General features: G+C 43.7%; 6 protein-coding genes across 7 annotated transcripts; 3 read left to right on the top strand and 3 right to left on the bottom strand.

The window, feature by feature from the left end:
• Nucleotides 1–239: 239 nt before the first annotated feature.
• Nucleotides 240–2,498, top strand: hspbp1 (HSPA (heat shock 70kDa) binding protein, cytoplasmic cochaperone 1). The gene is made up of 8 exons (XM_061302904.1): nucleotides 240–404; nucleotides 675–798; nucleotides 899–1,100; nucleotides 1,174–1,398; nucleotides 1,469–1,624; nucleotides 1,687–1,783; nucleotides 1,876–1,987; nucleotides 2,090–2,498. The coding sequence occupies exons 2-8, from the start codon at nucleotides 679–681 to the stop codon at nucleotides 2,168–2,170; spliced, it is 993 nt and encodes a 330-aa protein (XP_061158888.1). The 5' UTR covers nucleotides 240–404; nucleotides 675–678; the 3' UTR covers nucleotides 2,171–2,498.
• tmem86b (transmembrane protein 86B) lies at nucleotides 2,346–4,761 on the bottom strand. Of its 2 annotated transcripts, XM_061302914.1 has the most exons (6): nucleotides 4,604–4,761; nucleotides 4,446–4,525; nucleotides 4,307–4,358; nucleotides 3,356–3,440; nucleotides 3,036–3,279; nucleotides 2,346–2,939 (listed from the first exon to the last, which is right to left on the bottom strand). In XM_061302914.1, the coding sequence occupies exons 4-6, from the start codon at nucleotides 3,404–3,406 to the stop codon at nucleotides 2,488–2,490; spliced, it is 747 nt and encodes a 248-aa protein (XP_061158898.1). In that variant the 5' UTR covers nucleotides 3,407–3,440; nucleotides 4,307–4,358; nucleotides 4,446–4,525; nucleotides 4,604–4,761; the 3' UTR covers nucleotides 2,346–2,487. The 2 variants fall into 2 exon arrangements, with proteins under 2 accessions (XP_061158898.1, XP_061158896.1); XM_061302912.1 differs by lacking the exon at nucleotides 4,604–4,761 and having other exon boundaries at nucleotides 4,446–4,588.
• aspdh (aspartate dehydrogenase domain containing) lies at nucleotides 4,225–7,466 on the top strand. Its single transcript, XM_061302906.1, has 9 exons — nucleotides 4,225–4,390; nucleotides 4,464–4,559; nucleotides 4,665–4,809; nucleotides 4,899–4,983; nucleotides 5,057–5,206; nucleotides 5,266–5,489; nucleotides 5,560–5,699; nucleotides 5,821–5,924; nucleotides 7,325–7,466. Exons 1-8 carry the CDS (start codon nucleotides 4,315–4,317, stop codon nucleotides 5,856–5,858), a joined length of 954 nt encoding a protein of 317 aa, XP_061158890.1. The 5' UTR covers nucleotides 4,225–4,314; the 3' UTR covers nucleotides 5,859–5,924; nucleotides 7,325–7,466.
• gys1 (glycogen synthase 1 (muscle)) lies at nucleotides 5,940–13,571 on the bottom strand. The gene is made up of 16 exons (XM_061302860.1): nucleotides 13,410–13,571; nucleotides 10,341–10,459; nucleotides 10,094–10,275; nucleotides 9,392–9,583; nucleotides 9,132–9,317; nucleotides 8,880–9,024; nucleotides 8,668–8,785; nucleotides 8,461–8,581; nucleotides 8,278–8,384; nucleotides 8,105–8,164; nucleotides 7,830–8,022; nucleotides 7,625–7,751; nucleotides 7,461–7,556; nucleotides 7,237–7,400; nucleotides 7,090–7,170; nucleotides 5,940–7,010 (listed from the first exon to the last, which is right to left on the bottom strand). Exons 2-16 carry the CDS (start codon nucleotides 10,456–10,458, stop codon nucleotides 6,762–6,764), a joined length of 2,139 nt encoding a protein of 712 aa, XP_061158844.1. The 5' UTR covers nucleotide 10,459; nucleotides 13,410–13,571; the 3' UTR covers nucleotides 5,940–6,761.
• A 289-nt stretch (nucleotides 13,572–13,860) lies between these two features.
• znhit1 (zinc finger, HIT-type containing 1) lies at nucleotides 13,861–14,856 on the bottom strand. Its single transcript, XM_061302930.1, has 2 exons — nucleotides 14,758–14,856; nucleotides 13,861–14,675 (listed from the first exon to the last, which is right to left on the bottom strand). Exon 2 carries the CDS (start codon nucleotides 14,528–14,530, stop codon nucleotides 14,060–14,062), a length of 471 nt encoding a protein of 156 aa, XP_061158914.1. The 5' UTR covers nucleotides 14,531–14,675; nucleotides 14,758–14,856; the 3' UTR covers nucleotides 13,861–14,059.
• A 114-nt stretch (nucleotides 14,857–14,970) lies between these two features.
• On the top strand, nucleotides 14,971–22,176 carry pold1 (polymerase (DNA directed), delta 1, catalytic subunit). The gene is made up of 27 exons (XM_061302836.1): nucleotides 14,971–15,383; nucleotides 15,543–15,737; nucleotides 15,817–15,930; nucleotides 15,995–16,135; nucleotides 16,224–16,349; nucleotides 16,453–16,621; nucleotides 16,727–16,841; nucleotides 16,899–17,028; nucleotides 17,135–17,301; nucleotides 17,381–17,485; nucleotides 17,552–17,692; nucleotides 17,777–17,887; nucleotides 17,961–18,152; nucleotides 18,219–18,307; nucleotides 18,385–18,501; nucleotides 18,583–18,696; nucleotides 18,772–18,919; nucleotides 19,260–19,355; nucleotides 19,444–19,581; nucleotides 19,712–19,887; nucleotides 20,740–20,892; nucleotides 21,109–21,211; nucleotides 21,291–21,423; nucleotides 21,509–21,622; nucleotides 21,703–21,755; nucleotides 21,820–21,917; nucleotides 21,987–22,176. Exons 1-27 carry the CDS (start codon nucleotides 15,362–15,364, stop codon nucleotides 22,072–22,074), a joined length of 3,348 nt encoding a protein of 1,115 aa, XP_061158820.1. The 5' UTR covers nucleotides 14,971–15,361; the 3' UTR covers nucleotides 22,075–22,176.
• The last annotated feature ends 39 nt before the right edge of the window (nucleotides 22,177–22,215 follow it).

The raw sequence follows: 22,215 nt of genomic DNA, 5'->3' as shown, positions 1-22,215 counted from the left end.
GTACTCTCTGAACGCTGATCAACTCTTACGTCATTGACTCACTTTAAATCCACTAATAGACGGGCAAACATTTTTCTTAATTAGATTGTAAAATACATATTATAAAGTACAATATTTATATCACTGTGTGGATTATTCTATAGTTAAAAATAAATAAAAAACTTGACTTGACTATAGACAGACTGGGCAGACAGCTGTTAGTACCAAATGATATTTGCGGCCATAGTTTTACAATTACGGTAAAACATGGCAGCTTACGCAAACGCTTGCTTAAGCTACTAGCTAGCTAGAATGTTCTAGCGCTTACATGTGTCTTCGGGTTTAAAGAGGCGTCAACCTTAAGCGTTATTAAAAAGGATCAGTGATCACATTATTTTTCAGTATCACACCACGATCCTTTGAAGGTAAAGTGGATTGAAACATTTTTATGTAGCCTAAGGTTAAAGGTAGATCTAGGAGGGCTGTTGCTGCCTTGTTTTAAGTTGCACTGAGCATGACAGTTTGGGGTTGTATTTAAATCAGTAATCCTAAACTGGTGGTTCTAACCATTAAGGCCCATGGACCACTTGGCGTGTCCAAACTTGCGTTCAAAATCTTATGTCAGTCAAATACAATATATACTGTATATATGCATTTTACTTGTTCTTATATCAAATTGTGTTGCCCCCTTTAAGCGACATGACTGAAGACAGACAAGATCGAAGATATCCCCAGAACCTTCAGGGGGTCCTGCAGATGGCAATCGATGCTGGCACCGGTGCAGAGGGGCCCGCCCCTGTCGAACCCATTTCAGAGGAGGTTGGTGTTGTGAAAAGTGCATATTAGAAGACTTTGACGATTAACCGATGAACTGTTGAAATCAGTCTGGGTCTTTTTTTTCCTGCTTTTTGTTATTCAGAGGAGCACATGGCTAAGGGACGCTCTCGCAGATGTCTGCAAAGGGCAGATGAATGAAGTGGAGCAGATGAAGCAGTGCCTGGCTGTCTTGAACAAGGAGGACGTGAACGGCGAGGCGGATAGGGATGATGACGATGAAGATGAGCGAGAATCAGCCTTTGAGTTGCTGTCAGATTTGTGTGAGAACCTTGACAATGCCAGAGGTTGGTATTATCATTACATATTATATGAAATGATATTCCATAGACAGTAATTGTGTATCCGCACCTCTTACAGACTTGATGGTTCTGGGAGGCCTGGATCTGTGTGTCTCCAAATATTTGTGTCATGCCCAAAGTAGTTTGAAGTGGAACGCTGCTCAGTTGATCGGTACCTGTGCCCAAAACATGCCTCAAGTGCAGGATCATTTACTAAAGCTAAACGTTCTGCCAAAGCTTCTGCAGCTGACAGACTCGGACCCCCACCCCACAGTCAGAGTCAAAGCCCTGTATGCCGTCTCATGTGAGTATGTGATAATAAAACTCTTCAAATGGATTATTTTATCGTCATCCGTCTCTTGTTGTAACTTCAGGTCTGGTTCGAGAGCAAGATGGGGGACTGGAGGCCTTTCTGTCACATGATGGCTTCTCCGTGCTGATGAGAGGCATGCAGTCAGAACATGAGAAGCTTCAGACTAAGTCGGCGTTCCTTCTGCTCAACCTGCTGACGTCACACCCTGAACAGAAAGGTATGGATGAGGATGGACGTCCTTAGATGAGTATCACAGTGTGTCTTTTATTCTTCTTGCAGATGCAGTGGTTTCCATGGGGATGGTGGAGCAGCTGGTCTCGGTCCTGCGAGCTCCACACTCGCCTTTTCATGAACATGTGCTCGGCGCTCTTTGTTGGTAAGACAATTTGTGTCTTCAACTGATGATTGGGTCAGTGACAATGGAGACTAAGTTAACCTGGTTATGATGACTCATTGCTTCTCCTCCAGCCTGGTGGAGGACTGTGTGGAGGGGCTCAAAGATTGTAAGGACCCGTCTCTCGGCCTTGAAGAGTTGCTACGACTGCGAACCAAAGAGCTCCGAGGGAAAGAGGAAAGTCTGGTGAGTCACCTACTGTTTTCAAATTTAAACTAGAATGCTGCACAGCAATTTCCTTTTCACCAAATATTGGTTTGAGAGCAACGGGTTTTCCTCTTTCAACAGGAAGAACTGGAATTCTGTGAGCGCCTAAAGACGGCTTGTTTTTGTGGACACCAGTCAGACGACCACGGAATGGACCGCTGACCTCAGATGAATTCTGTTTGTTTCTTGCATGTCATTTAACATGTTATAAATAATAGCAGTTTTGGGGTCATGCATTTCAAATAGAATGTAAAAAAAAAAACTTTCAAATTGTCATCAATGTCAGTACATGTGTAAGAACTTTTAAATTCATTGAGGAAGACTCAGACACTGTATATTAAAATGTCAAAATGGGTATTTTTATACATGTTCATCTTGACAACTTTCACTTAAATATGGATATTACATTGTCATATTAAATATGGCAGTAAAATTATTTCAAAGCCATTTGCTCATTTATAATAATGCTAATAAACTAGCTAGGACCTCTTCCATTTTGCAAAGTCATTTTTGATCTCCACTGCCTTCATATCCCCAACACTAATTAGTAGCTGTGCTAAGTAATATGTCACCATAACAACAGTGTTACCATGTTGCGCGGGCGCCGTCACCTTAAACTGTTGCATCGCCAACAAAAGGTCAGACACAATAAAAATCAAACTTCCCAACAGTGTAAATCCGCGACGGGTTCTGGTGGCTAATATTCCCATCAGTGTGATTACGACAACGTATCCCCCCACAGCGGGAACTAAAAGGTCTGAGTTGGGGTCCTTTCGTAAAAACGGAAACAAATATGTGTAGAAACCTCCTGCGATCACAACCAGGATCAGATATAGTAGGCCGGTCCACGAGGAGGAAGAAGACGCCTCGTAACGAGATGAAAGGAAGGCGAACGAGTAGAGAAGATGGGCCAAAGCAAAGGCAGCCATTCCTAAAACACATCACATATTTTATCCTATGTTCCCGTGACGTTATTAATTCTGTCAATAAAATTTAACATGCAAAAAATCCCTGACGTGTTTCTTACCATGAAGGAAAAGCTCCGGCCATACCAGGCAGCAGTCGCCCACAGCTGAGAAGACAAGTCCTCCCACCACACCCAGTACACTCTGACCTCCATTCCAGCTCAGCACTGCCGCAGCCAGCAGGAGCGTCGGCGCCGATTTGACAGCCGCCAGCGTGATGGACGCTGGGAAGTGTGGAGTCCACAGATAGAAGTACATGGCTGAGGCCAAAAAGAAAGGCATCAAAGACAGGAGCAGAGCACAGGACTGAAAGAAAGAGGAACAAAGATTAGATATATCACAATATTAAGAATGATTCAAATTGATGTAAATTAGACAATACCGTGTTTCTTTTCTGCCGTCTGTCATAGGCATGCGTCTCAAGGATGTCCATGTTGTCCACTGAGCTCCAACTCCTGTTCCGCTGCCTGACAAAAATAAATAAATGAAAGGATATATATTAAAAATAAAAAGCTCCTACTTGTTCTGCTGTTCCCTGTGAAAATGAAATCTGCTGCTGTCTACTGAGCCATGAACTTTAGACTGATCCTTGCTTTGTGATTACACCACATTATCAACCTTCTCCTTGTTTTGAGTCATTGTGACAGGGAACTTGACCTTTGACCTATCCAAGAGGAACGCATCAAAACATAATGCAAAGTTGGTGAGGCTGGTTCGGTAAAATTGTCAGTTTTTTTAGTTATTATGCCAAGCACTACTGATGTTCTTGCTTCTCATACAGACTCACCTTGAATGTTTTTTGTTTTCCTGCATTCATTTGCATTGCTTACTTTATACGCTAGGTGGCGATGCAGAGAAAGAAAGAATTGACTGATTTTAATCTCTCCTTTGTTTTTCACCAATCACACGTCATTAAAATACAGCACTTCCGTGAGAGTGCGAAATTGTTGTTGCTTAGTTGGGTTTACGTTCAAATTAGTGCATTGCTCTAGTTTTGATTTGAAAAGTTGAGAAGTGATTGTGTTGCTCTGAATATTGGGGCAATTAATTGCATCGAGGGAATTGCTATTAATTTACGATGCAACATCTTTGTGTTCAACATAACAGACCCATATTTTAATTATCATAATTTAATTAATTATTAATTTAATTATTAATTATCATATTATTTTCAGTATTTTGCATTTTTGTAGCAAACTTTTGACAATGTCTGAAAATCTGAGAATCAAAAATAAGTTGGTCATACTTTACAATACAATAGTTTCAAGAGTGATTATACCAATCCAATTGCTGAAGAACTAATAATGATTAACTTTGGCTTCTGTGGTCAAACCTTGTACTATGCGCTCTCCCATGATTCCATTGTCAGAGTTGCTTGATTCGGACTGGGAGACACAAGAAAGGTGTGGGATTATCGGTAAGTGGAGCCATAACACTGATTGTGGGAGTTCTGATATGAAGTTAATACTTACACGTGTTTATACGTGCAGGTGAATTTTCCGAAGCTATTTGTGTCCACTGCGTGGAAAAAATGGCAACGCATTCCTCTCCCCTGCGAATTGGAATTGTAGGATTTGGACATCTCGGTGTGAAATTCCTTTTTACGGCATGAAAACTCACTACCAGATACCTTCATGAAGCTCCTTGAACACAAATCTGAGAAAACGACTATTGCTTGTTTCACTTTGTAGGAGAGTACTTGCTGGAGAGAATCATCAAAGATGGCGCCGCTGTAGGCTTAACTTTGGCTTTTGTTTGGAACCGAAATCCTGAAAAACTGGAACGTTTAGTCCCGGATGAACTTGTATTGGATAATCTGTCATCCTTCGCAGAAAGGTGCCAACATGAATATTTGATTAGAACGTCAATGTCATTGTCAGACACTCGATGCGTCATCTAACTTTCGTTTCATAAATGTTCTTCAGGGAATGTGATGTCATTGTGGAGGTGTGCCATCCTCAGGTCGTGAAAGAATTCGGTGTCCGCTTCCTGTCCCACTCACATTTTATGGTGAGATCGTTCAGTTAACTAAAAGTAGGTCAAATTAGGCGATTTAACTTAAGTGTGTTCCTACTTCCTGTAGGTTGGTTCCCCCTCGGCCCTCGCTGATCATGACCTGAATACAAAACTTCGTCAGGCGGCCCAAAAATATGGACGAACCCTCTACGTCCCAAGTGGCGCCTTATGGGGAGGTCAAGACATCCAGAAGTTGAACGATAGCGGGACCTTGCAGGTAAAATTCATACAGGAGTTTACAGTTAACTAAATGAGCTCATCATTCTCTGCTTGCAGGCTTTATTCATAAGGATGTCCAAGCATCCATCCTGCTTCCGTCTGACTGGAGATGTGCTCTCAGAGTGGGCAGAGGAACAGGGGAGGCGGGTTTTATTCACAGGCTCTGTGGCGGAGCTATGTCCGCTCGCTCCCAACAATGTCAACACCATGGCGGCAGCGGCAGTGGCTGCAGGGACGCTCGGTTTTAACGGTGTTCAGGGGGAAATTGTGGCCGACACGGCGTGAGTTATTTTTATGACAAAGGTAACCAGGCATGTCGATTAATGTGATCACGCTTTTTCCTCGGGCCAGGTTGAGTGATTATCATCTAGTGGAGGTGCACGTGACAGGGCCTGACGGTTTCTCAGTGCACACAGTGAGAAGGAATCCCGCCCAACTTGGCGCCGTAACCGGTAGTGCAACATACAACTCGTTTTGGAATAGTCTAATTGGTGAGTTTCAAACTTTTCCTTTTGGATCAATTCCACACTTTGCGGATTTGGATGACTGAGAATTTGCGGAGACAAAAGTGATTATTTAAAAACGGACTTTTTTTTAATCTTTTCTTTGCAGTCTGCAAAGGTCACGGGGGTCGAGTTTATTTATGCTGAAGTATCTGATGGAAGATTATTCTAGAAGGTGAACGGTGGACATGCTTGTGGCCCAATAAATCACATGTAAGCAGAAAGCAGTTGTCATTTGTAAACCTTAGACAGGTCGTCTTTATTATAAGTTGAATTGTGCAAGATGGGAAGAAATGATAAAACTCTCACAGGGACATACATCTTCCATTTTCTAGCTCCTATTCAAGGCTCATCTCACACGTGCAAACAGTTGCAATCACCAAGACACGTTCACATATATTTTTTTCCCTACCGCTGTCATAAATACTCGTCAATTACACAAGCTGATACATGTGCAGTGTGCATGTGAGGTGGTTCACAGTAATAAGAAAAGAAAAAACCTGTTAAGGCTTGGGAGTAAAATTAAAACGCAAAAACAAGAGGAATATTTTGGCAGCATTGAGTGTGTAATGTACTGGTGTTTTTTTTAACGGTTTCTTTTTTAAAGAAATAAGGCATTTGAAAGACAAAAAAAAATGCTACTATTGACTGCGAAACAGTGGAATTGGGATACTTACAGCAAATGATGCTATTTTTCTTCCTATACGGAAAGTAGAAAATGATAAAACGGTAAAAAGGAGGATTTGATTGTTTATTTTCCTGCTCTATAAAAAAAAAAAAAATGTTTTATCCTAATTCAGTGTTAGTAAATACAGCAGTTTTGACTTTTCCCTTTGTGATGCGCTGGTTATACTTCAAAACAAAACCACTTGTAGCACTGCTGGTGTGACTGAAAGGATTTAAATGGACTTGGTACGTTTTTATATATTTGGCTGGGAAGACAGATCCATTTCAATTGTTTATATGATTAGCTCGCTAAATATGTGGCCATCATCCGTTATCCAAAATCTCACAAGCGTCATTCAACATGTTCGGGCGTGTTTCCGTGTGTCAGTTTTTCTCACTTGCGACTCCGTTGCCGTTCCCGTTGGGCTTGTTAGCAGCAGAAATCTTGTTTTTGAACGGCATGGTGAAGGGCTGGCGAATGTTCACTCGGTCCTTTTCCGCCTCCAGATCTTCGTCGTAGCGTTCGTCGTCATCCTCCTCGTCCTCCGCGTCGCTGTGGTGGGGGGAGGAATGGCGGGAGAGGGAAGGAGAAGGTGGCACGGAGGCGGGCCGGGGATAACGGAAACCTGACGTCTGGGGGGGTAGAAGTTTGATCAAAGGATTTAGGATGAGCTTTTCTTCAGAGATCAATTAAACATAGGGGTTAACTTACTGAGGTGGGGTCGTGAGGTTCGTACAGGAAGGTGTCAGGGAAGGCTTTCGCCAGGGCCATGTGACGTGCGGCTACATAATACTGATGCAATCGAAAAATATCGCATTGGTTTCCAAAAGAAGAAAAGGAATCAAACGAAAGTCATACCCTGCCGAGGTATCTCCAGTCCAGGAGGTCACTGAGACGCTCCGTGCGGTTCCTCTGGATGATCCTTTGGCGTCGGCTCTGCTTGCAGAACTGGAACAGGAAGGAGGTGAGCTGATTGCACGACTCGTCCACCCCTCGGAACCGCCGGTCCAGGATGTAGATCCCTGCAAAAGGTCAAAGGTGTCAGAAGGAGTATTTTGATTTTAGGCCAAATAGAAAGCCACCGTATGCTGAAGGATCCGCTATGTGTTCCTCCATGAAACAACCAAAGCCAGACAGGTTTGTTGAAATGGACGGGATTCCCATGACGGTGCACTCGGCTGGAAACGACACACACTTCAGTCCGCGTTGACTTTTTCATTTCCATTCCAGCACGCACGGATCAAACCTGGCGTGTAGCCCCACGGTTCATAATAAGAGGGGAAGACGCCCAGGTGGCAACCTCTTACGAATTCCTCATAATCCATCGGAAGCAGAGGAGAAGTGCACGACAGGAACTCGGGATGGAAGATAATCTGGATGGAAAGAAATTTGACTGAGCGACTCAATGAAAACAGAATATTGCCTTTGAGATTGTGGTCATCTAAACGCACCTTAACACGGTCAACGGAGCTGTTAAAAAGGCCGATACGGCGCACAGAGTTCAGAATGGGGTCGCCGTTGTCCTCCAGCATGTTATGAGTGCACACCGGAGGCTGGCATTGTCTTTGAGTAGCAAAGATGGCTCGCTTCATCATGGTGAAGTCTTCTTTGTCCAACATCTTTGACACATCAGGCAGCTGTCCACTAATAACAATGGGAGAAATGACTTTTGTCTCATTCAATATGGAACATTTATTACAAGACGGGAAGATATGAAAGAACTTACACTAGGAGAGACTCGTAAAGTTTCTTTCCGAAGCGCTCCTTCACTGTGTGAGCAGTATCCCTGTCAGTCATTAAAAATAAAAGTAGGATTATTGTAAAAAGTACATCCAGAATTATGGCCCGGTGTCCCAATACTTATGTCCATACACTCCATGTAAAAAAGTGCAGCCTCACCAAAGTTGCTTCCTGACCGCTTGACCCTTTAAGGTCTCCACATTGAAGTTGTTTGTCCGAGCCGGCATGATGAAAAATGCAATGACGGTCACATCGCTGTGATTGACCTGCAAAAAAATAAAAAATAATAATAGAAAAAAAAAATGCACATTTACATATTTACAATACACCAAATGCACTTACTCTAAGCAGATAGTTGAGTCTGGCCAAGGCCTCTAAGAATATGTCAGCTCCTTTGTTGGAGAATTCATATCTTCCAGCGATGAAGAGGAACAAACACTTATCCAGGTTGAAGTCAAGGTGCCTGATGGTCATGACAAATATCGGCAATATAAAACCCAGAAAAATAACTTACTGCCGAGAATTTTTGAGATAGGTTAAGTTTCCGACCCATAAAAGTGTCCCCTGACAAACTCCTGAATCCGATTCTTGCTCTGCGCGTGGAGGTTCTGAAACTCATGGACTGCTGAGAACTTCTTCACGTTGAGTCCATTGGGAGTGACGATATCTGTGAGGAAACCGTTCCATAAAGCAATTAATGCTGCATTTAGGACCGCTGGGAAATTACAACGTCAAAGAACTGTGCTAGGTTTTTGCCACACCTGGTTTCCTTTTGAGCAGGTTTTCCGCCTCGATGGCCGTGATCTGGGACACGGTGGTGAAAACGTGTGCACAGTGGGCGGCCGCTCGCTCCAAACAATAGCGATGGTAGATTTGTCTGTCGCCTGCTTCCTTATCCACGTTGAACTGAGAAACACACACAAATATTAGTCCATTTTTCTTAACCTCTTTTTATTTCATATTGGTGATTAGCAACTGCTTCAAACACAAGTGAACTCACTCAAAACACAAACCTCGGAAAGTTTGTTGTAGAAGTCGACATTTCCGGCGCACAGGTAGCGTCCCAGGAGCGTGGCGTGAGTGGTGAAGATGGTCGCTATGGACAACTGCCTATGTCGACACAACACCAAGCCCAAGCCGGCCAGCCACTCGTGGAAATGGGCCACCACGTGAGGAGTCTCTTCGCACTGGGCCGTGTACTGTAGATGAAGGTCAGATAGAACGACGTTGAGATGATACAGATTGTACCATTTTAAAATGTGGACGTTCTGACCTCTCCTAGGAGCCAAGCGGTCAGGAAGCCAAATAGCACGGCGTCGTTGGCCTCGCGGTCGAACCACGGAACCCCGATGTCGCAGAGCTCCCACAGTTCACTCTTCCACGTGTCCAGAGACCAAGCGGTGAAGGCCACATCGATGAGAACCACATAGGGGCTCCCCTCGATGAGCCAGCGACCAAAGTACACCTGCCGAAAAGAACGTTTTTTTTTTTTTCTTTTCCTCCCCTTGACTGGACAAAATATTTTGTTGTTATAATTGTTTGTTATAATTGTTCTACCTCAAACTAATGAAGACAAATTCCTTGTCGGTTTTTCCATACTTGGCCAACAGAGATGATTGTGATTCAAATTTCGATTCTCAAACAGCATTTAGAATATAACCGGACTCTTATTTTGTCCTGGGAGTCAATTTCAACTGCCAAGTGCTACAACATGGGCTCGTTTAAAAATATCCCTTTAAAATGAAGCCGCCGCCTACAGCTGCACAGTGTGAAAAAAAAAAAAAGTTTATGATCTTTGCATGTCTTCTGCACGTGTGTTCCAGTCAAAGGTATTTCATATAGCCTCTAACCTTTACGAGGAAATGTCACGGGATTTTAGAAGCATGATCTGGTACCGAAGGCTTGAATAGTAACAGTGAGCGGGCCTAGTGGGACATTTAGTTCTAACTTTGGCATGTGTTTGGCTGTACTTCACCTTACACCCGCTGGAGTTCATCTTGTCAATGGTTCTCTTGAGCGCAGGATTTGTGGGCTCGATGAGCTCCACCTGTGTGCGCACGTTGCTCTCCACGTAAGGACCCACCAGGAAATAGTTCTCCCCCCATTCCTCTGACGTCAGACGGGCTTTGGTTTGGATGACTGTGTAGATTCCTCCGACTGCACAAAATGTCACCCAGATTGTGAGTGGAGTGAGTTTAGCGACAATCATGCCACACACGTACCTTTGTTTGCAACCTCCCAAGCTATTTCAAAAAGTACAGCGTTCTCCAAATCAAAATCCTCATCCCACTCCTCCAGCCCGGGAAGGGACGTGACGGACAAGCTGCGAGCCAGCGGCATACTGTGAAGACATAAAGGTCACAGATAATTTGATTTTTTTTTTTTTTTGTGCCAGTCTAGCGGCACTCAATAGAAGAATTAAAATCGCAAGAGTCCAGATTAAAAATTTGTTGAGTATTTATTTTTCTGATGACATTTAACTTTTTCTCCTTCCATTTGAATTCAGATGTTTGCATTATCAAAATAGGCTAAAAAAATTCCTTGTCTGTGTGACTTTTTTTCCCCTGCTCAGTATGAGCCTTATGCAACATTTTTATTTTTAAGATTTTTTTTCAGTTGGCCTATGTTATCAAAATAGGTATTAAATTGACATATTTATACTTGAGTATATTTTAGAGTCTGTATTTTTTTTTCATTTCTCTTAATGACAGATGAATCAATATTTCTCCTTTTAGGGTTTTTTCTAAACACAAGTATCTGTATTTCTCCATAAGTACAATACTCCACTGGGCTGCTTCATTTAATGATGTAAATATGATCAATATTGAACACCTAACTACTCATAGTTTCTTTCTCTACACCTTTAGACAAACTGTAACGCCCATCGATAACTACCAGTATCTTCTTGCACCAGCTCACCCTGGCAAGCAAATAGGGATTGCTCAAATCAAGATTGACTAAGTTTGTTATGAAAGTATTTGTCAAGAGATAATGACTCCTTCAACAAAAAGTCTTGTTGCCCTCGAGGGTTTAAATCAACTGTCACTGATGATTTTACTTCAGTACTTGCGAGAAACAATTTAAGTTCTCCACTCAGTGAATAATTGGCAGTGTGTATAGGACATTGTGTATCCATTCAAAGCTATTGATCTTATCACAGAGTCTCATTAAAAAAAATATGAAATTTTCTCGACATAAGCTGATAGACACACTATTCTATTTTCTGTTCATTTATCTATCGTGAGACACTACTGTGCCATTATTAGTAAATGCTTAGTCGACGTTCAGCCAGCCATTCCTAGATCTTCTGTACCCTCCCAGGGGTCATGGGTAAGCTGGAATCTACCCTCTGCTGAATTTGGGCGAGAGGCCCGGGTACCCCCCTCTGAAAAGGATGCCAGCCAATCACGGGACAGATATAAACAAATAACCATTCACGGTAACTGAATGGCACGAAAAATACAATTGGGATTGCCAGTTCATTTGAAGTGAATTATTCATGAGTTAGTAAATGTGGGTAGAGCCATAATAGTATTGCAAAGGGGTATAGTGGCTTAACTGGACTAGTGGCTGTTGTGACACATGGCTGCTGAACTTGACTTCCCTTTACTGCAGCGTTACACAGGTGAAAGAGTCCGATGGAAATCTTTGCAAATGCGATCTTGGGGTTAATGTTGGTTTGCTCTTCTTCGGCAGTTTTGCGCTTGGGTCACACGACGTGGTTATTTTTGTTTGCTACAAAGCCTTTGAAGTAATGGATATTTCATTTGTGGATTCAAAATATAAAGACTCTTCTGTTAGTTAGGTTTATAAAATAAATAAAAATAAAGGTAAAAGCTCAACTACATTCTGCCCCCCTCCCCCCCTAGTTAATTGCGCAATTTTGGGCCACTATTCTCTGTGCATGTTTGGGCGTGAGGCTTTTATACAGCCACTTGGGAAGGCAGCCAGAAGAAGCCCTTTGACCAGCTTAGATTGTATATAGAGCAAAACTGCAAAAACAAACACACAGTGTGCTCCAACCCCCCCACCTCAATAGAGTTTTAACAACCATAGAAAAGCTATCAATCACCGAGTTCGACACTCCAAATATAAAAATAGCAAAATAAAATGATGCATTAGCTGCATTGTTGTTGTCTTATCATGAAGGAATCTCATTTAGGGGAGGTTGAATTCATGCCACTAAGAGTTAGAACAGCTTTGTGTTTAGTTCCTGCTTGCACAAATGGTGCAACCTGAGGAACAAACGGTAAAAAAAAAAAAAAAAGCCGCAGATGTCAAACAAGTCCCACAAAATACTGGCTCAAGTATTAACATAATTTACTTTTAATGACACAACATCAAATGTGAAATACCTGACATGTTTGTCATAAACCATTGGGTATGGTTAACTTTTGGAGCTGATAACAGACCGCCATGGAGTTGGCTGACAGCACTAAACAAAGGTGACACTGAGCAAACAGGCTCTATGTTGTCTAGTTGTTGCACATGATCCGTTACAACCTTAAATAGATTTTGCCACTCTTTTTAGAGTCACATTAGAAGGGGGCATGTTGAGATATTTAAAAGGTGATGGGGCTTTGTTGACGCCAACATATAGGGCAACATTTGATTGGAACCTTTCCAAGGACAAAATTGTTTCTAGAGGTGCATTGATTAATTTGATTATCAAATTGATCTTTTTTATGAAAATAGCACAAATGCAAGGATTTTAGCTTCTTAACGGTGAATATCTATTTTTTGTATTTCTGTAGTCCTCCATGAAAGTTTTTTTTTAAGGGGGGGGGGGGGGGGTGTCATCGGATTGCTCTATTAATCAATGATCAAAATTGCTAGTTGCAGCATTAGTATGGTTTTCTGTCAGGTTGAAAGTACTACCCGAGTGACAATTTAGTAAATCAGCAAAACTAGAGTGCATAGGATATAGCGCCTCTGAGACGTTCAACGGAACCCCTGCCAAAGCACCATTATCATCATCTTCATCGTCGTCATCATCATGCCCTTGTCCACTTGTTGTCCACTAGTTTCATTCCAGGAAACATCAGGCCTCAAGCAAGAAAAAAATGAAATCTAGCAACGCTTGCACAGAACACGAACTCCATCATCAACCATGTCAGCGTTGACATGCACGTATGCACGTTTATGAGCGTCTTTGAAGGAGTTCAACGTCACCACCATCGCTTTTTTCAACCCACGCAAAGGACACTGCGATTTTGAAGCACACCGGCGTCAGATGAGGAAGCATTTCACTCTTGCACATTTGTAAATAAGAAAGAGCTTTGCAGACTCACCCTTCGGCTTGAACTTCAAGTGGTCAGGCCACACATTGCCAGCTGTCGCAGTCAATCTGAAGGGGAAAACAGTGGGAAAAGGGGGCGGTAGCGTTTGCTAAATGTCATCCACGCACATTGGCTACGTGCATTTGGAGGCTCACGTCAGGGATGGTGCGTGCGTTACGTGCGTACTGTGTGATACGACCGTAAAAAAGGTCCGTGAATGCCTCTTGTTCTTATACATTATTCATGAACTTGATTTGACTCCGCCTCCGTATGTGACGTAAAGGAAAGTAGGCGGTACCCTTAAAGCTGCACAGTAGTTAAAGAGACTCGCATAACATTGACAGCACATTTTCACTGAGCATTGAGAAATAAAATTGACAATACAAATATAGATTTTCCATTATGATTATTGGCCATGATTTTTTTCTGGGAACTCAGGAAGAAATAATCACTCAACACACGATTATGGCTCAAGATAATTTTTTACAGTAATTGGAAATAACACAAAGCATATCAGCTGAGCTGCATTGAAATGTACTTCCTTGAGTCCAGCCTCCCCAAAAAAGTGAGGGAAGATATGAATTAGCAAGTAAGTGGGGAATTGTTGCTTTCCTCTTGACAACGTGAATGACTGTGTTGCCACGGCAACCAGGTAGCGTCCGTCACAGCGTCCACTTGAGACATCTGGTTTCACGGTGTGTCGTCAAGCACTTGACGCAGCAATAGCGCCCCCCGCAGGTCGTGCAAGTGTAGTTTGACGGGAAGCCGCACACACAGCAGAAATGGCGTGGTGGAAGCGACGAGGGAGGAGCCAGCGCCGAGAGGTAATTGGGCTCAGGTTTATCCGCCAAATTCTCCTCCTCGAGAAGCGCCGTGAAGTTTTTCCTGAAGCGCATCTTGAAGTGGTCGCCTCGCGTCTTCCTCTTCTTCTTCTCGGGTTCCTCTGTTTCACTGAAGGCGGGTAGCCGAGCGGTCAAACCTGCCGGGGGTAGCGAACTCAGGGGATCGTCCTGGAAGTTGTCTTTCTCCAAAGCCTCGAGTTGCCGACTCAGCCTCCTTAGTCGGGTGGCATCATCAAGAACCCTCCGCTGGCCTGCCTCCACGCGAGCCGAGCTCTTCTTTTCCAGCACCATGTTGCCTCTTTGTTTGCGGATGTTGGCTCGACAGAGCCTATATTGACTTCCGGTTTAGCAGAGACGATTGAGAAAGTGCTGCTAGGCGGCGCTGTCGGCTGTGGTTTGCGTTTGAGAGTTCGACAGCAAGAGGGAAGAAGATTACCTAACCACGTTAAACACATTTAAAAAATTGAAAATATTTAATCGGAATTTACAAGTGGGTTAGAGTTTTAGGGGGTACTTACTGTACTGTGCTGTGTGCTTCACAGAAATTATATTGTCGAACTCGAGACCCCGCCTACTTATGACGCAATTTCCTTTTCGTTCGCTGAATGGGACGGGCCAGTAACCGGAAGTGGTCTTGCGCGCTTTCTGCGCGAAATTAAAGAGTGGCGGGAGTCGTTGTCAGATCAGGCCGTCTTTGGGGAAAAAAAAGTAAGCTAACTTTCATCATTTCTACTACATTCTGTCAGAAACACGGCCGATCTCTTCATTACCACCGAAACGTTTGTAAATGTAAATCAAATCAGCGATCGAGCAATACTGATGCGATTGTCACTTAGCTTATCACTGTAGCACACTGTTGTAATTTCGAACTGAAACATGCAACGCACGAATAGCTTCCGTTGATCAACATTTTATGGTAACATCAATTGAACTATTGATTAGAAGAATGTAACAGCAATAAACTGACAAATGATTTAACCACGGGTTCTGTACTGCTCGTCCATTGAGGAGCTTATGAATCAACAGATCATGTGTTAGTGGTCTTTCATTACATTTTGATTTTTGCCAGATTATGTGGCAAATTAATACCTTGATAATAAACAACCCTTAAACTCTTCATCAATGTTTGGAAGAATACACATAGGTATGCATAATGTTTGAAATGCACTGCCATGTAATCAATAACTCTGATGTTTTTAAAGTCTGCTATGAATAAAATAACTATTCATATTTCATTGGAATAGCATTTTGTTAACCTTGACGACCAAGCCAGTGTTGAGATAAGTGTGTTTTTGTTTCTCAGTTGTAGTCATGGAATATAAAAAGCGCAATGGTGGACCTTTCACGGGTGGCATTTCCCAAGCCAAACGCAACAAGATGGCCAGCGAACAGGAGGACAGTCCCTCGCACTTTGAGGAGGAATTAGCCATGTTTGATGATGTGGACATGGATTCAGAGGAGTTGGAGGGGGATGCCGGGCATGACGTTATCCCCGTTGGTATGTAGGAAGCGTCGGAATTGAAAGTTTAATTCGGTATGTTGTTGAATTAACCGCCCTAACCGTTTTTGTGTGGCAGGTGACCTTTTTTCGACAGACCTTAATCCTCGCTGGCATAGACCTCATGCTCCTTCGCTCGACCCATCCTCTGATTCTTTGGTGTTTCAACAGATTGATCTGGACCATTATTTAGGTACACTTAACCATTTTATTCCGTGAGGGTGCGCTGTAAATCTAAGAGTGTTTTTTGTTTTCAGGAACGACCATAAAAGGCATGCCCGGTCAGTCATTTGGAAGAGTCCCCATCATTCGAATGTTTGGAGTGACGGACAGTGGAAACAGCGTGTGTTGTCACGTTCACGGGTTTGCACCTTACTTCTACGTCCCGGCCCCGAATGGTGAATCCCTTTTTTTTTTTTTTTTTACCGTGTGCATGTCGGTGAATGCAAGCCATTCTAAAATGTCCCCTCTGCTCCTTATGCAAAGGGTTCACACCAAATTACTTGGGCGACTTCAAACGAGAACTCAACAGCGCCGTGTTGAAGGACATGCGCTCCAACAAAGACAACATCTCGGTCACCGTGCTGGCTGTGGACATCACCCGCAAAGAAAGTGAGGATGTGAAGAGCAAGCAGATTAATTTGATCATGGCGAACCCAAATAGATGAATTTTGTAACGACCGTCAGCCTTCATTCTTGTGATCGCTCTCGCCAGATATGTACGGTTACCACGGCAGCAAAAGCGTGGATTTCTTGCGGATAACCATGGCCATGCCTCGTCTCATCGCCCCCGCCAAGCGATTGCTGGAACAGGGCTTGAAGTTTGGACCTTTCCCCATCCAGTGTTTCCAATCCTTTGAGGCCAACATCGATTTTGAAATAAGGTGTGGTTTTACGTTACGTTTGTTTACATTGGGACAGCACAGTGCCCCGGTGTAAACAATGATTTATTCGAATGCATAATCCTCATGAGTATTTTGTGTTGCCAGATTCATGGTGGACTGCGATGTGGTCGGATGCTGCTGGATCGAACTTCCCAAAGGCCGATACAGAGTCCGCGAGGAAAAAAGTGCAGTGGACATGGATTCCAAGCAGCCGGGCAAGGTAGGGGCTTTTTGAGATGGCTGTGATCGGCTAATTTAATTTTGGGCTTTATTTTAGGAATCCTTGTGTCAGTACGAGGTGGATGTGGCGTGGACTGACCTGATAAGTCACCCAGCAGAAGGGGAGTGGCAAAGGATCGCGCCGCTCCGAGTCCTCAGCTTCGACATTGAATGCGCTGGAAGAAAAGGCACGTGTAATTATTTGTAAAAAAAAAAATAAAAAATTATCTGTCAGTTATATAGGCTATTTGTTTCAATAATTTTGCATAATTCTTTTTCCGTTCATTCCCACAGGGATCTTCCCAGAAGCTGACAAAGACCCGGTGATTCAGATTGCGTCCATGGTGCAGCGTCAGGGCGAGACGGAGCCCTTCATCCGTACGGTCTTCACGCTGCAGTCCTGCTCCAGCATTGTGGGCTCTCAGATTTTGTGCTTCACTCAAGAGAAGCAGCTTCTGCAGGTAAACACCGGCATCGTTACGCAACATTTCATTTTTTTTCTTTCGATTGTCTCGATGTGATATTTTTGTGTCCGAGCAGAGCTGGGCTGAATTCCTCCGAACAGTCGACGCAGACATCGTCACCGGCTACAACATCCAAAACTTTGATTTCCCTTACTTGTTGAACAGAGCTGCTACTTTAAAGGTTTGACGCATCATTTAGTCTTCATGAATACTTCAGCGTTTTCTAATGGCCTCTTTGGTTGAGCAGGTCGATCTGTTTCCATATTTGGGCCGTGTGAGAAGGAGCAAGTCGGTGTTGCGAGACCTCAACTTCCAGAGCAAACAGATGGGCCGCAGAGAGAACAAGATCATCAACATGGAGGGCCGAGTTCAGTTTGATCTGCTGCAGGTCAGCACGGAGCGTTCTCTGCTGTCAGTCCATTAATTAAAAAAATAAATAAATTGGACTCTCACTGTTCCGTTTGTTTGTCAGGTTCTTCTCAGGGACTACAAACTGCGCTCCTACACACTGAACGCTGTGAGTTTCCACTTTCTGCAAGAACAGAAGGAGGATGTGCAGCACTCCATCATCACCGATCTCCAGGTAACACACACTTTTAATCTGTCAACCACGTCGAACAATTATGCTCACTCGAAATGTTTCCAACCCGCCTCAGAACGGCAACGAACAGACCCGGCGACGTTTGGCCGTGTATTGCCTGAAAGACGCCTATCTGCCGCTGCGGTTACTTCAGAAGCTGATGTGCGTGATCAATTACATGGAAATGGCCAGAGTGACCGGAGTGCCTCTGACCTACCTGCTGTCCAGAGGCCAGCAGATCAAAGTTGTCTCGCAGCTACTGCGACATGTGAGAGATGCATTTATCTGCAGAATCATGAAGTCATCCCCGTCTAATCGGTATATTTGTGTTTAGGCCGCCAAGCAGAACCTGGTGATGCCCGTGGTGAAGCCACAGGGAGGAGAAGATTACACTGGAGCAACTGTTATTGAGCCAGAGAAAGGGTACGTCGCTCGCCACTACTGGTGTCGTTTCAAGCGCACTCGTTTGATTCTGTATTTGCCGGCCGGCTGTTATTCAGCTATTACAGCGTTCCCATCGCCACCTTGGATTTTTCCTCCTTGTATCCGTCCATCATGATGGCTCACAATCTGTGCTACACCACCTTGCTGCAGAAAGGTGCCGCTGATAAATTGGGGTGGGTTTGTTAAAAAAAAAAAAGTCCTCCAGAAATAGTATGATGCAGATGAAGACTCATTGGCGGTTTTGGAAATTTTAGGTTGTCACCAGCAGACTTCATCAAGACACCCACTGGTGATCACTTTGTGAAGAGTTCTGTGAGGAAAGGCCTACTGCCCGAGATTCTGGAGCACTTGCTGTCAGCCAGAAAGAGGTTTGATTTTGGACTCTTGGGGCATAAATGTAAAACAAAACCTGCCATCCTGATTCCTGCTCTGTCTGTCCATAGGGCTAAAGCAGAGCTGAAGAAAGAAACGGACCCTTTTAAGAAGCAGGTGCTGGATGGTCGGCAGCTGGCCCTCAAAATCAGTGCAAACTCGGTCTATGGATTCACGGGGGCTCAGGTGGGCAAGCTGCCCTGCCTGGAGATCTCCCAGGTAAGTGTGGAAAGTAGTCCCTGAGCGTTAGTCACAATTATATTCTTCAAATGTTGTCGAAGCATGTGGTCACAATGAGCAAAGATTAAGTGGAGGCAAGGAATGGGAAAATAATAATAACAATATGTCTGTTTTAGCAAAGCAATGAGTAGGGACAAAAGAAAACTTCACTGGAATGGCTTTTGAAAATTAAATATGGAACTTATTAGCTAGTAACATTAATATCCTGTTTTGGATTCTGACTAAACCAGCGCTTAGAAAGTCACTTTACTGCCTCACGCCAAACTTTAATGTTGACTAAAAGAGGAAATGAAAGTTGTTGTTTTTTTTCCACATGTAGAGTGTGACAGGGTTTGGAAGACAGATGATTGAGGAAACCAAACAGTTGGTGGAGTCCAAGTACACCATTTCCAATGGTTACCAAGGCGATGCCAAGGTGAGGAACATTTGGATCCGCTAATTTCCTACACTTTGATTTCCACTGTCAGATGATCTTGTCGAATTTGACATTTTCTACTTCAAAGGTCATCTATGGAGATACGGACTCTGTCATGGTGAAGCTCGGTGTCGCCACGGTGCAGGAGGCCATGAACGTCGGGAGAGAGGCTGCAGAATGGGTGTCTTCCCATTTCGTTGCCCCCATCAAATTGGAATTTGAGAAGGTAAACTATCAATGATTTTGCTCCCTCGTGTGCTGGAATAGATTCTTGAGGCCCATCTTTTCATTCCATTCCAAGTTTGGACCAAAACAGTTGTGGTCTTGAAATGAAGTGTTATTGATAATCTCTCCAGGTGTACTTCCCCTACTTGCTGATCAACAAGAAGCGCTACGCCGGCCTCTATTTCTCCTCCAAAGCAGATGTTCACGACAAGATGGATTGCAAAGGCATTGAAACAGTCCGTAGAGACAACTGCCCCCTTGTGGCCAACCTTATTAACACTTGCCTGCAGAAAATCCTCATAGACAGGTGTGCTCCCTAACAGTGGTCCCCAACTTTTTTGCGCCACGGACTATTTTAATAAATAATACATTTATAATAAATATATATCAATACGATGAAATAAAATGCCATAGTATAAACCACATAAAAGTCAAACTCACCATGACGTTGAATTAGTGGGAGCACTGAGCTTGTTTGTCAGAAACGAGCCGGTCCCATCTAGGCGTAATTGAAGACAATGACACCCGAAGTGGTTTGTCTTCGAATGCAGGATGCTTGGTCTCCATGTGCCGAAGCAGTTTGGAAGGCTTCAATGCCTCGTTAGCTAGCTTGTCCCCGCCACATTTGCAGAGTGGGCTTGGCTCGTCAGTCACCTATAAATCCATATTTTAAGTAGGACTCCAGAAAATGCAGCTTTTCTTAGAAGTCGTAGCTTCTTCTTCTTGGGCTTTTTTCCACCTTTCCGAAGAAGCTTTCCAAACATCTCTGCTCTTGCTCATTTTTGCTTGCTTCGCGGGCTCGACCGGCGTGACGTCACGTGACCGTGACGAGCGTCTCGACCGGAATTAACCTGTCAAGAGACACAGGTGCACCGACGGATGTAATTGGGAGAGAAACGCCCATTTGTTTAAAACATTTTTCAAAATAATTTTTTACTCATTTTTGCTAGCTTTGCAGGCTTGACTGGGGTACCATCTCACGTGAATTAGTTGATCGTCAATAAAATAAAAAATTCTGTGCAGCTTAGCGGCCCGGTACCGGTCCGCGGCCCAGTGGTTGGGGACCACTGCCCTAAAACACTGACACCTCCTGAGGAAATAATAATTTTTTTGTTTGTAAATGAATAGGCAAGTGTTAACAGTGGTGTTATGTCTTTAGGGATCCCCAGGGTGCAGTGACGCATGCCAAAGAGGTGATCTCTGACCTGCTGTGCAACCGCATCGACATAAGCCAGCTGGTCATCACCAAGGAGCTGACCCGAACGGCGCAGGAGTACGCTGGCAAGCAGGCGCATGTGGAGCTAGCTGAGAGGTGTGTTTTGCTTTTTTTTTCCCCCCCAATATGCTTTCCTTAAAATGCAAAGGGCTCCAGGGACACCAATTATTATTATATTATATAGTGAATAATATACTCCTTGTAAAATATAGACACATCATCTCTGATTCAAATTTGCTATTGACTAGCGTTTTGCTCCTAACTATTTACATCCAATCAATAAAAAAAAGTCAATTTGTGCATAATTGTCAGAATGAAGAAGCGAGACGCAGGAAGCGCCCCTAACCTGGGAGACCGAGTTCCTTACGTCATCATCAAGGCTGCCAAAGGAGCCGCAGCATACATGAAGTCAGAGGTTTGTCCCCCCCAGTAAAAAATGTTCCCTCATACTTGCTCTGTATTTACGCTGGTGACATTTTCTTTTTTTATGCTAGGACCCCATCTATGTACTGGAAAACAACATCCCCATTGACACACAACACTACCTGGACCAACAACTATCCAAGCCCTTGCTGAGAATATTTGAGCCCATTTTGGGAGAGACCAAAGCAGAGAGCGTCCTCCTCAGTCAGTGATTTTTCTCGCCTTTTTTTTTGTGTACTATTTAGATGCTGCTCAGTTGAATGAAAAAGATCACTTACGTTTATTCCAGAGGGCGACCACACGCGCTGTAAGACAGTGTTGACGTCGAAGGTGGGCGGCCTGATGGCGTTCGCGCAGAAGAGGAGCACTTGCATTGGCTGCAAGGCTGTCCTGAAAACTGACAGTGCGTGCATTAGACTTATCTCGAGGAGCTTTATATGGCACAATGGTGTAGCGCTTAGTTACCTCTTGTCTCTTTTGCAGCTGCTGTGTGCGATTTTTGTAAGAGGAAGGAGTCGGAACTGTACCAGAAAGAGGTTGGTCAGCACAGCCCAACTCACTCATGTGTTCAGTTTTCATGAATTGGGTTCAAACTTGCAGATTTTCCATTTAAACACCCTGGAGGAGCGTTTTTCCAGACTGTGGACTCAGTGTCAGCGCTGCCAAGGCTCCCTTCATGAAGAAGTCCTCTGCACCAGGTGCGTTGTGGTACGCGCGAGCGCCGCTTGGGTCGTTTGTTAACTCAAGCGTCACGTTGTGCTCCTCAGCCGTGACTGCCCCATCTTCTACATGAGGAAGAAAGTTCAGAAAGATCTGGATGATCAGAGCAAGCTGGTGTCTCGTTTTGGATGGTGAGACAAACAGTTCTGGATATGTTACATCACTGTTTTGGGGATGATTGTAAAAATGCACAATTCTTTGTATTTTCTTATATGAATAAACTGATATCCTTTTCAACCTAAGTCTTTTTTGTCATTTTTATGTAATATATTATGA

This window comes from Syngnathus typhle, linkage group LG17, assembly GCF_033458585.1.
Source record: "Syngnathus typhle isolate RoL2023-S1 ecotype Sweden linkage group LG17, RoL_Styp_1.0, whole genome shotgun sequence".
Lineage (NCBI taxonomy): Eukaryota > Metazoa > Chordata > Actinopteri > Syngnathiformes > Syngnathidae > Syngnathus > Syngnathus typhle.
The sequence above is the reverse complement of the archived record's forward strand: the minus strand, read 5'-3'. Positions and strand labels throughout refer to the sequence as shown.

Bases quoted from the DNA above. Each gene is read 5' to 3' on its own strand.
- hspbp1 (XM_061302904.1), top strand. From the start codon at position 679: ATGACTGAAGACAGACAAGATCGAAGATATCCCCAGAACCTTCAGGGG. The intron at 799-898 runs GTTGGTGTTGTG...TTTGTTATTCAG, and splicing joins TCGAACCCATTTCAGAGGAG to AGGAGCACATGGCTAAGGGA. The intron at 1,399-1,468 runs GTGAGTATGTGA...TTGTAACTTCAG, and splicing joins AGCCCTGTATGCCGTCTCAT to GTCTGGTTCGAGAGCAAGAT.
- tmem86b (XM_061302914.1), bottom strand. From the start codon at position 3,406: ATGGACATCCTTGAGACGCATGCCTATGACAGACGGCAGAAAAGAAAC. The intron at 3,280-3,355 runs GTATTGTCTAAT...TCTTTCTTTCAG, and splicing joins GACGGCAGAAAAGAAACACG to TCCTGTGCTCTGCTCCTGTC. The intron at 2,940-3,035 runs GTAAGAAACACG...GATGTGTTTTAG, and splicing joins GCCGGAGCTTTTCCTTCATG to GAATGGCTGCCTTTGCTTTG.
- aspdh (XM_061302906.1), top strand. From the start codon at position 4,315: ATGCGCTCTCCCATGATTCCATTGTCAGAGTTGCTTGATTCGGACTGG. The intron at 5,490-5,559 runs GTGAGTTATTTT...TCCTCGGGCCAG, and splicing joins GAAATTGTGGCCGACACGGC to GTTGAGTGATTATCATCTAG. The intron at 5,700-5,820 runs GTGAGTTTCAAA...TTTTCTTTGCAG, and splicing joins GTTTTGGAATAGTCTAATTG to TCTGCAAAGGTCACGGGGGT.
- gys1 (XM_061302860.1), bottom strand. From the start codon at position 10,458: ATGCCGCTGGCTCGCAGCTTGTCCGTCACGTCCCTTCCCGGGCTGGAG. The intron at 9,584-10,093 runs GTGAAGTACAGC...TCTTTTCGGCAG, and splicing joins TGAACTCCAGCGGGTGTAAG to GTGTACTTTGGTCGCTGGCT. The intron at 8,582-8,667 runs GTCGGAAACTTA...CATGACCATCAG, and splicing joins GTCAGGGGACACTTTTATGG to GCACCTTGACTTCAACCTGG.
- znhit1 (XM_061302930.1), bottom strand. From the start codon at position 14,530: ATGGTGCTGGAAAAGAAGAGCTCGGCTCGCGTGGAGGCAGGCCAGCGG.
- pold1 (XM_061302836.1), top strand. From the start codon at position 15,362: ATGTTTGGAAGAATACACATAG. The intron at 16,842-16,898 runs GTAGGGGCTTTT...GCTTTATTTTAG, and splicing joins ATTCCAAGCAGCCGGGCAAG to GAATCCTTGTGTCAGTACGA. The intron at 21,918-21,986 runs GTGCGTTGTGGT...TGTGCTCCTCAG, and splicing joins GAAGAAGTCCTCTGCACCAG to CCGTGACTGCCCCATCTTCT.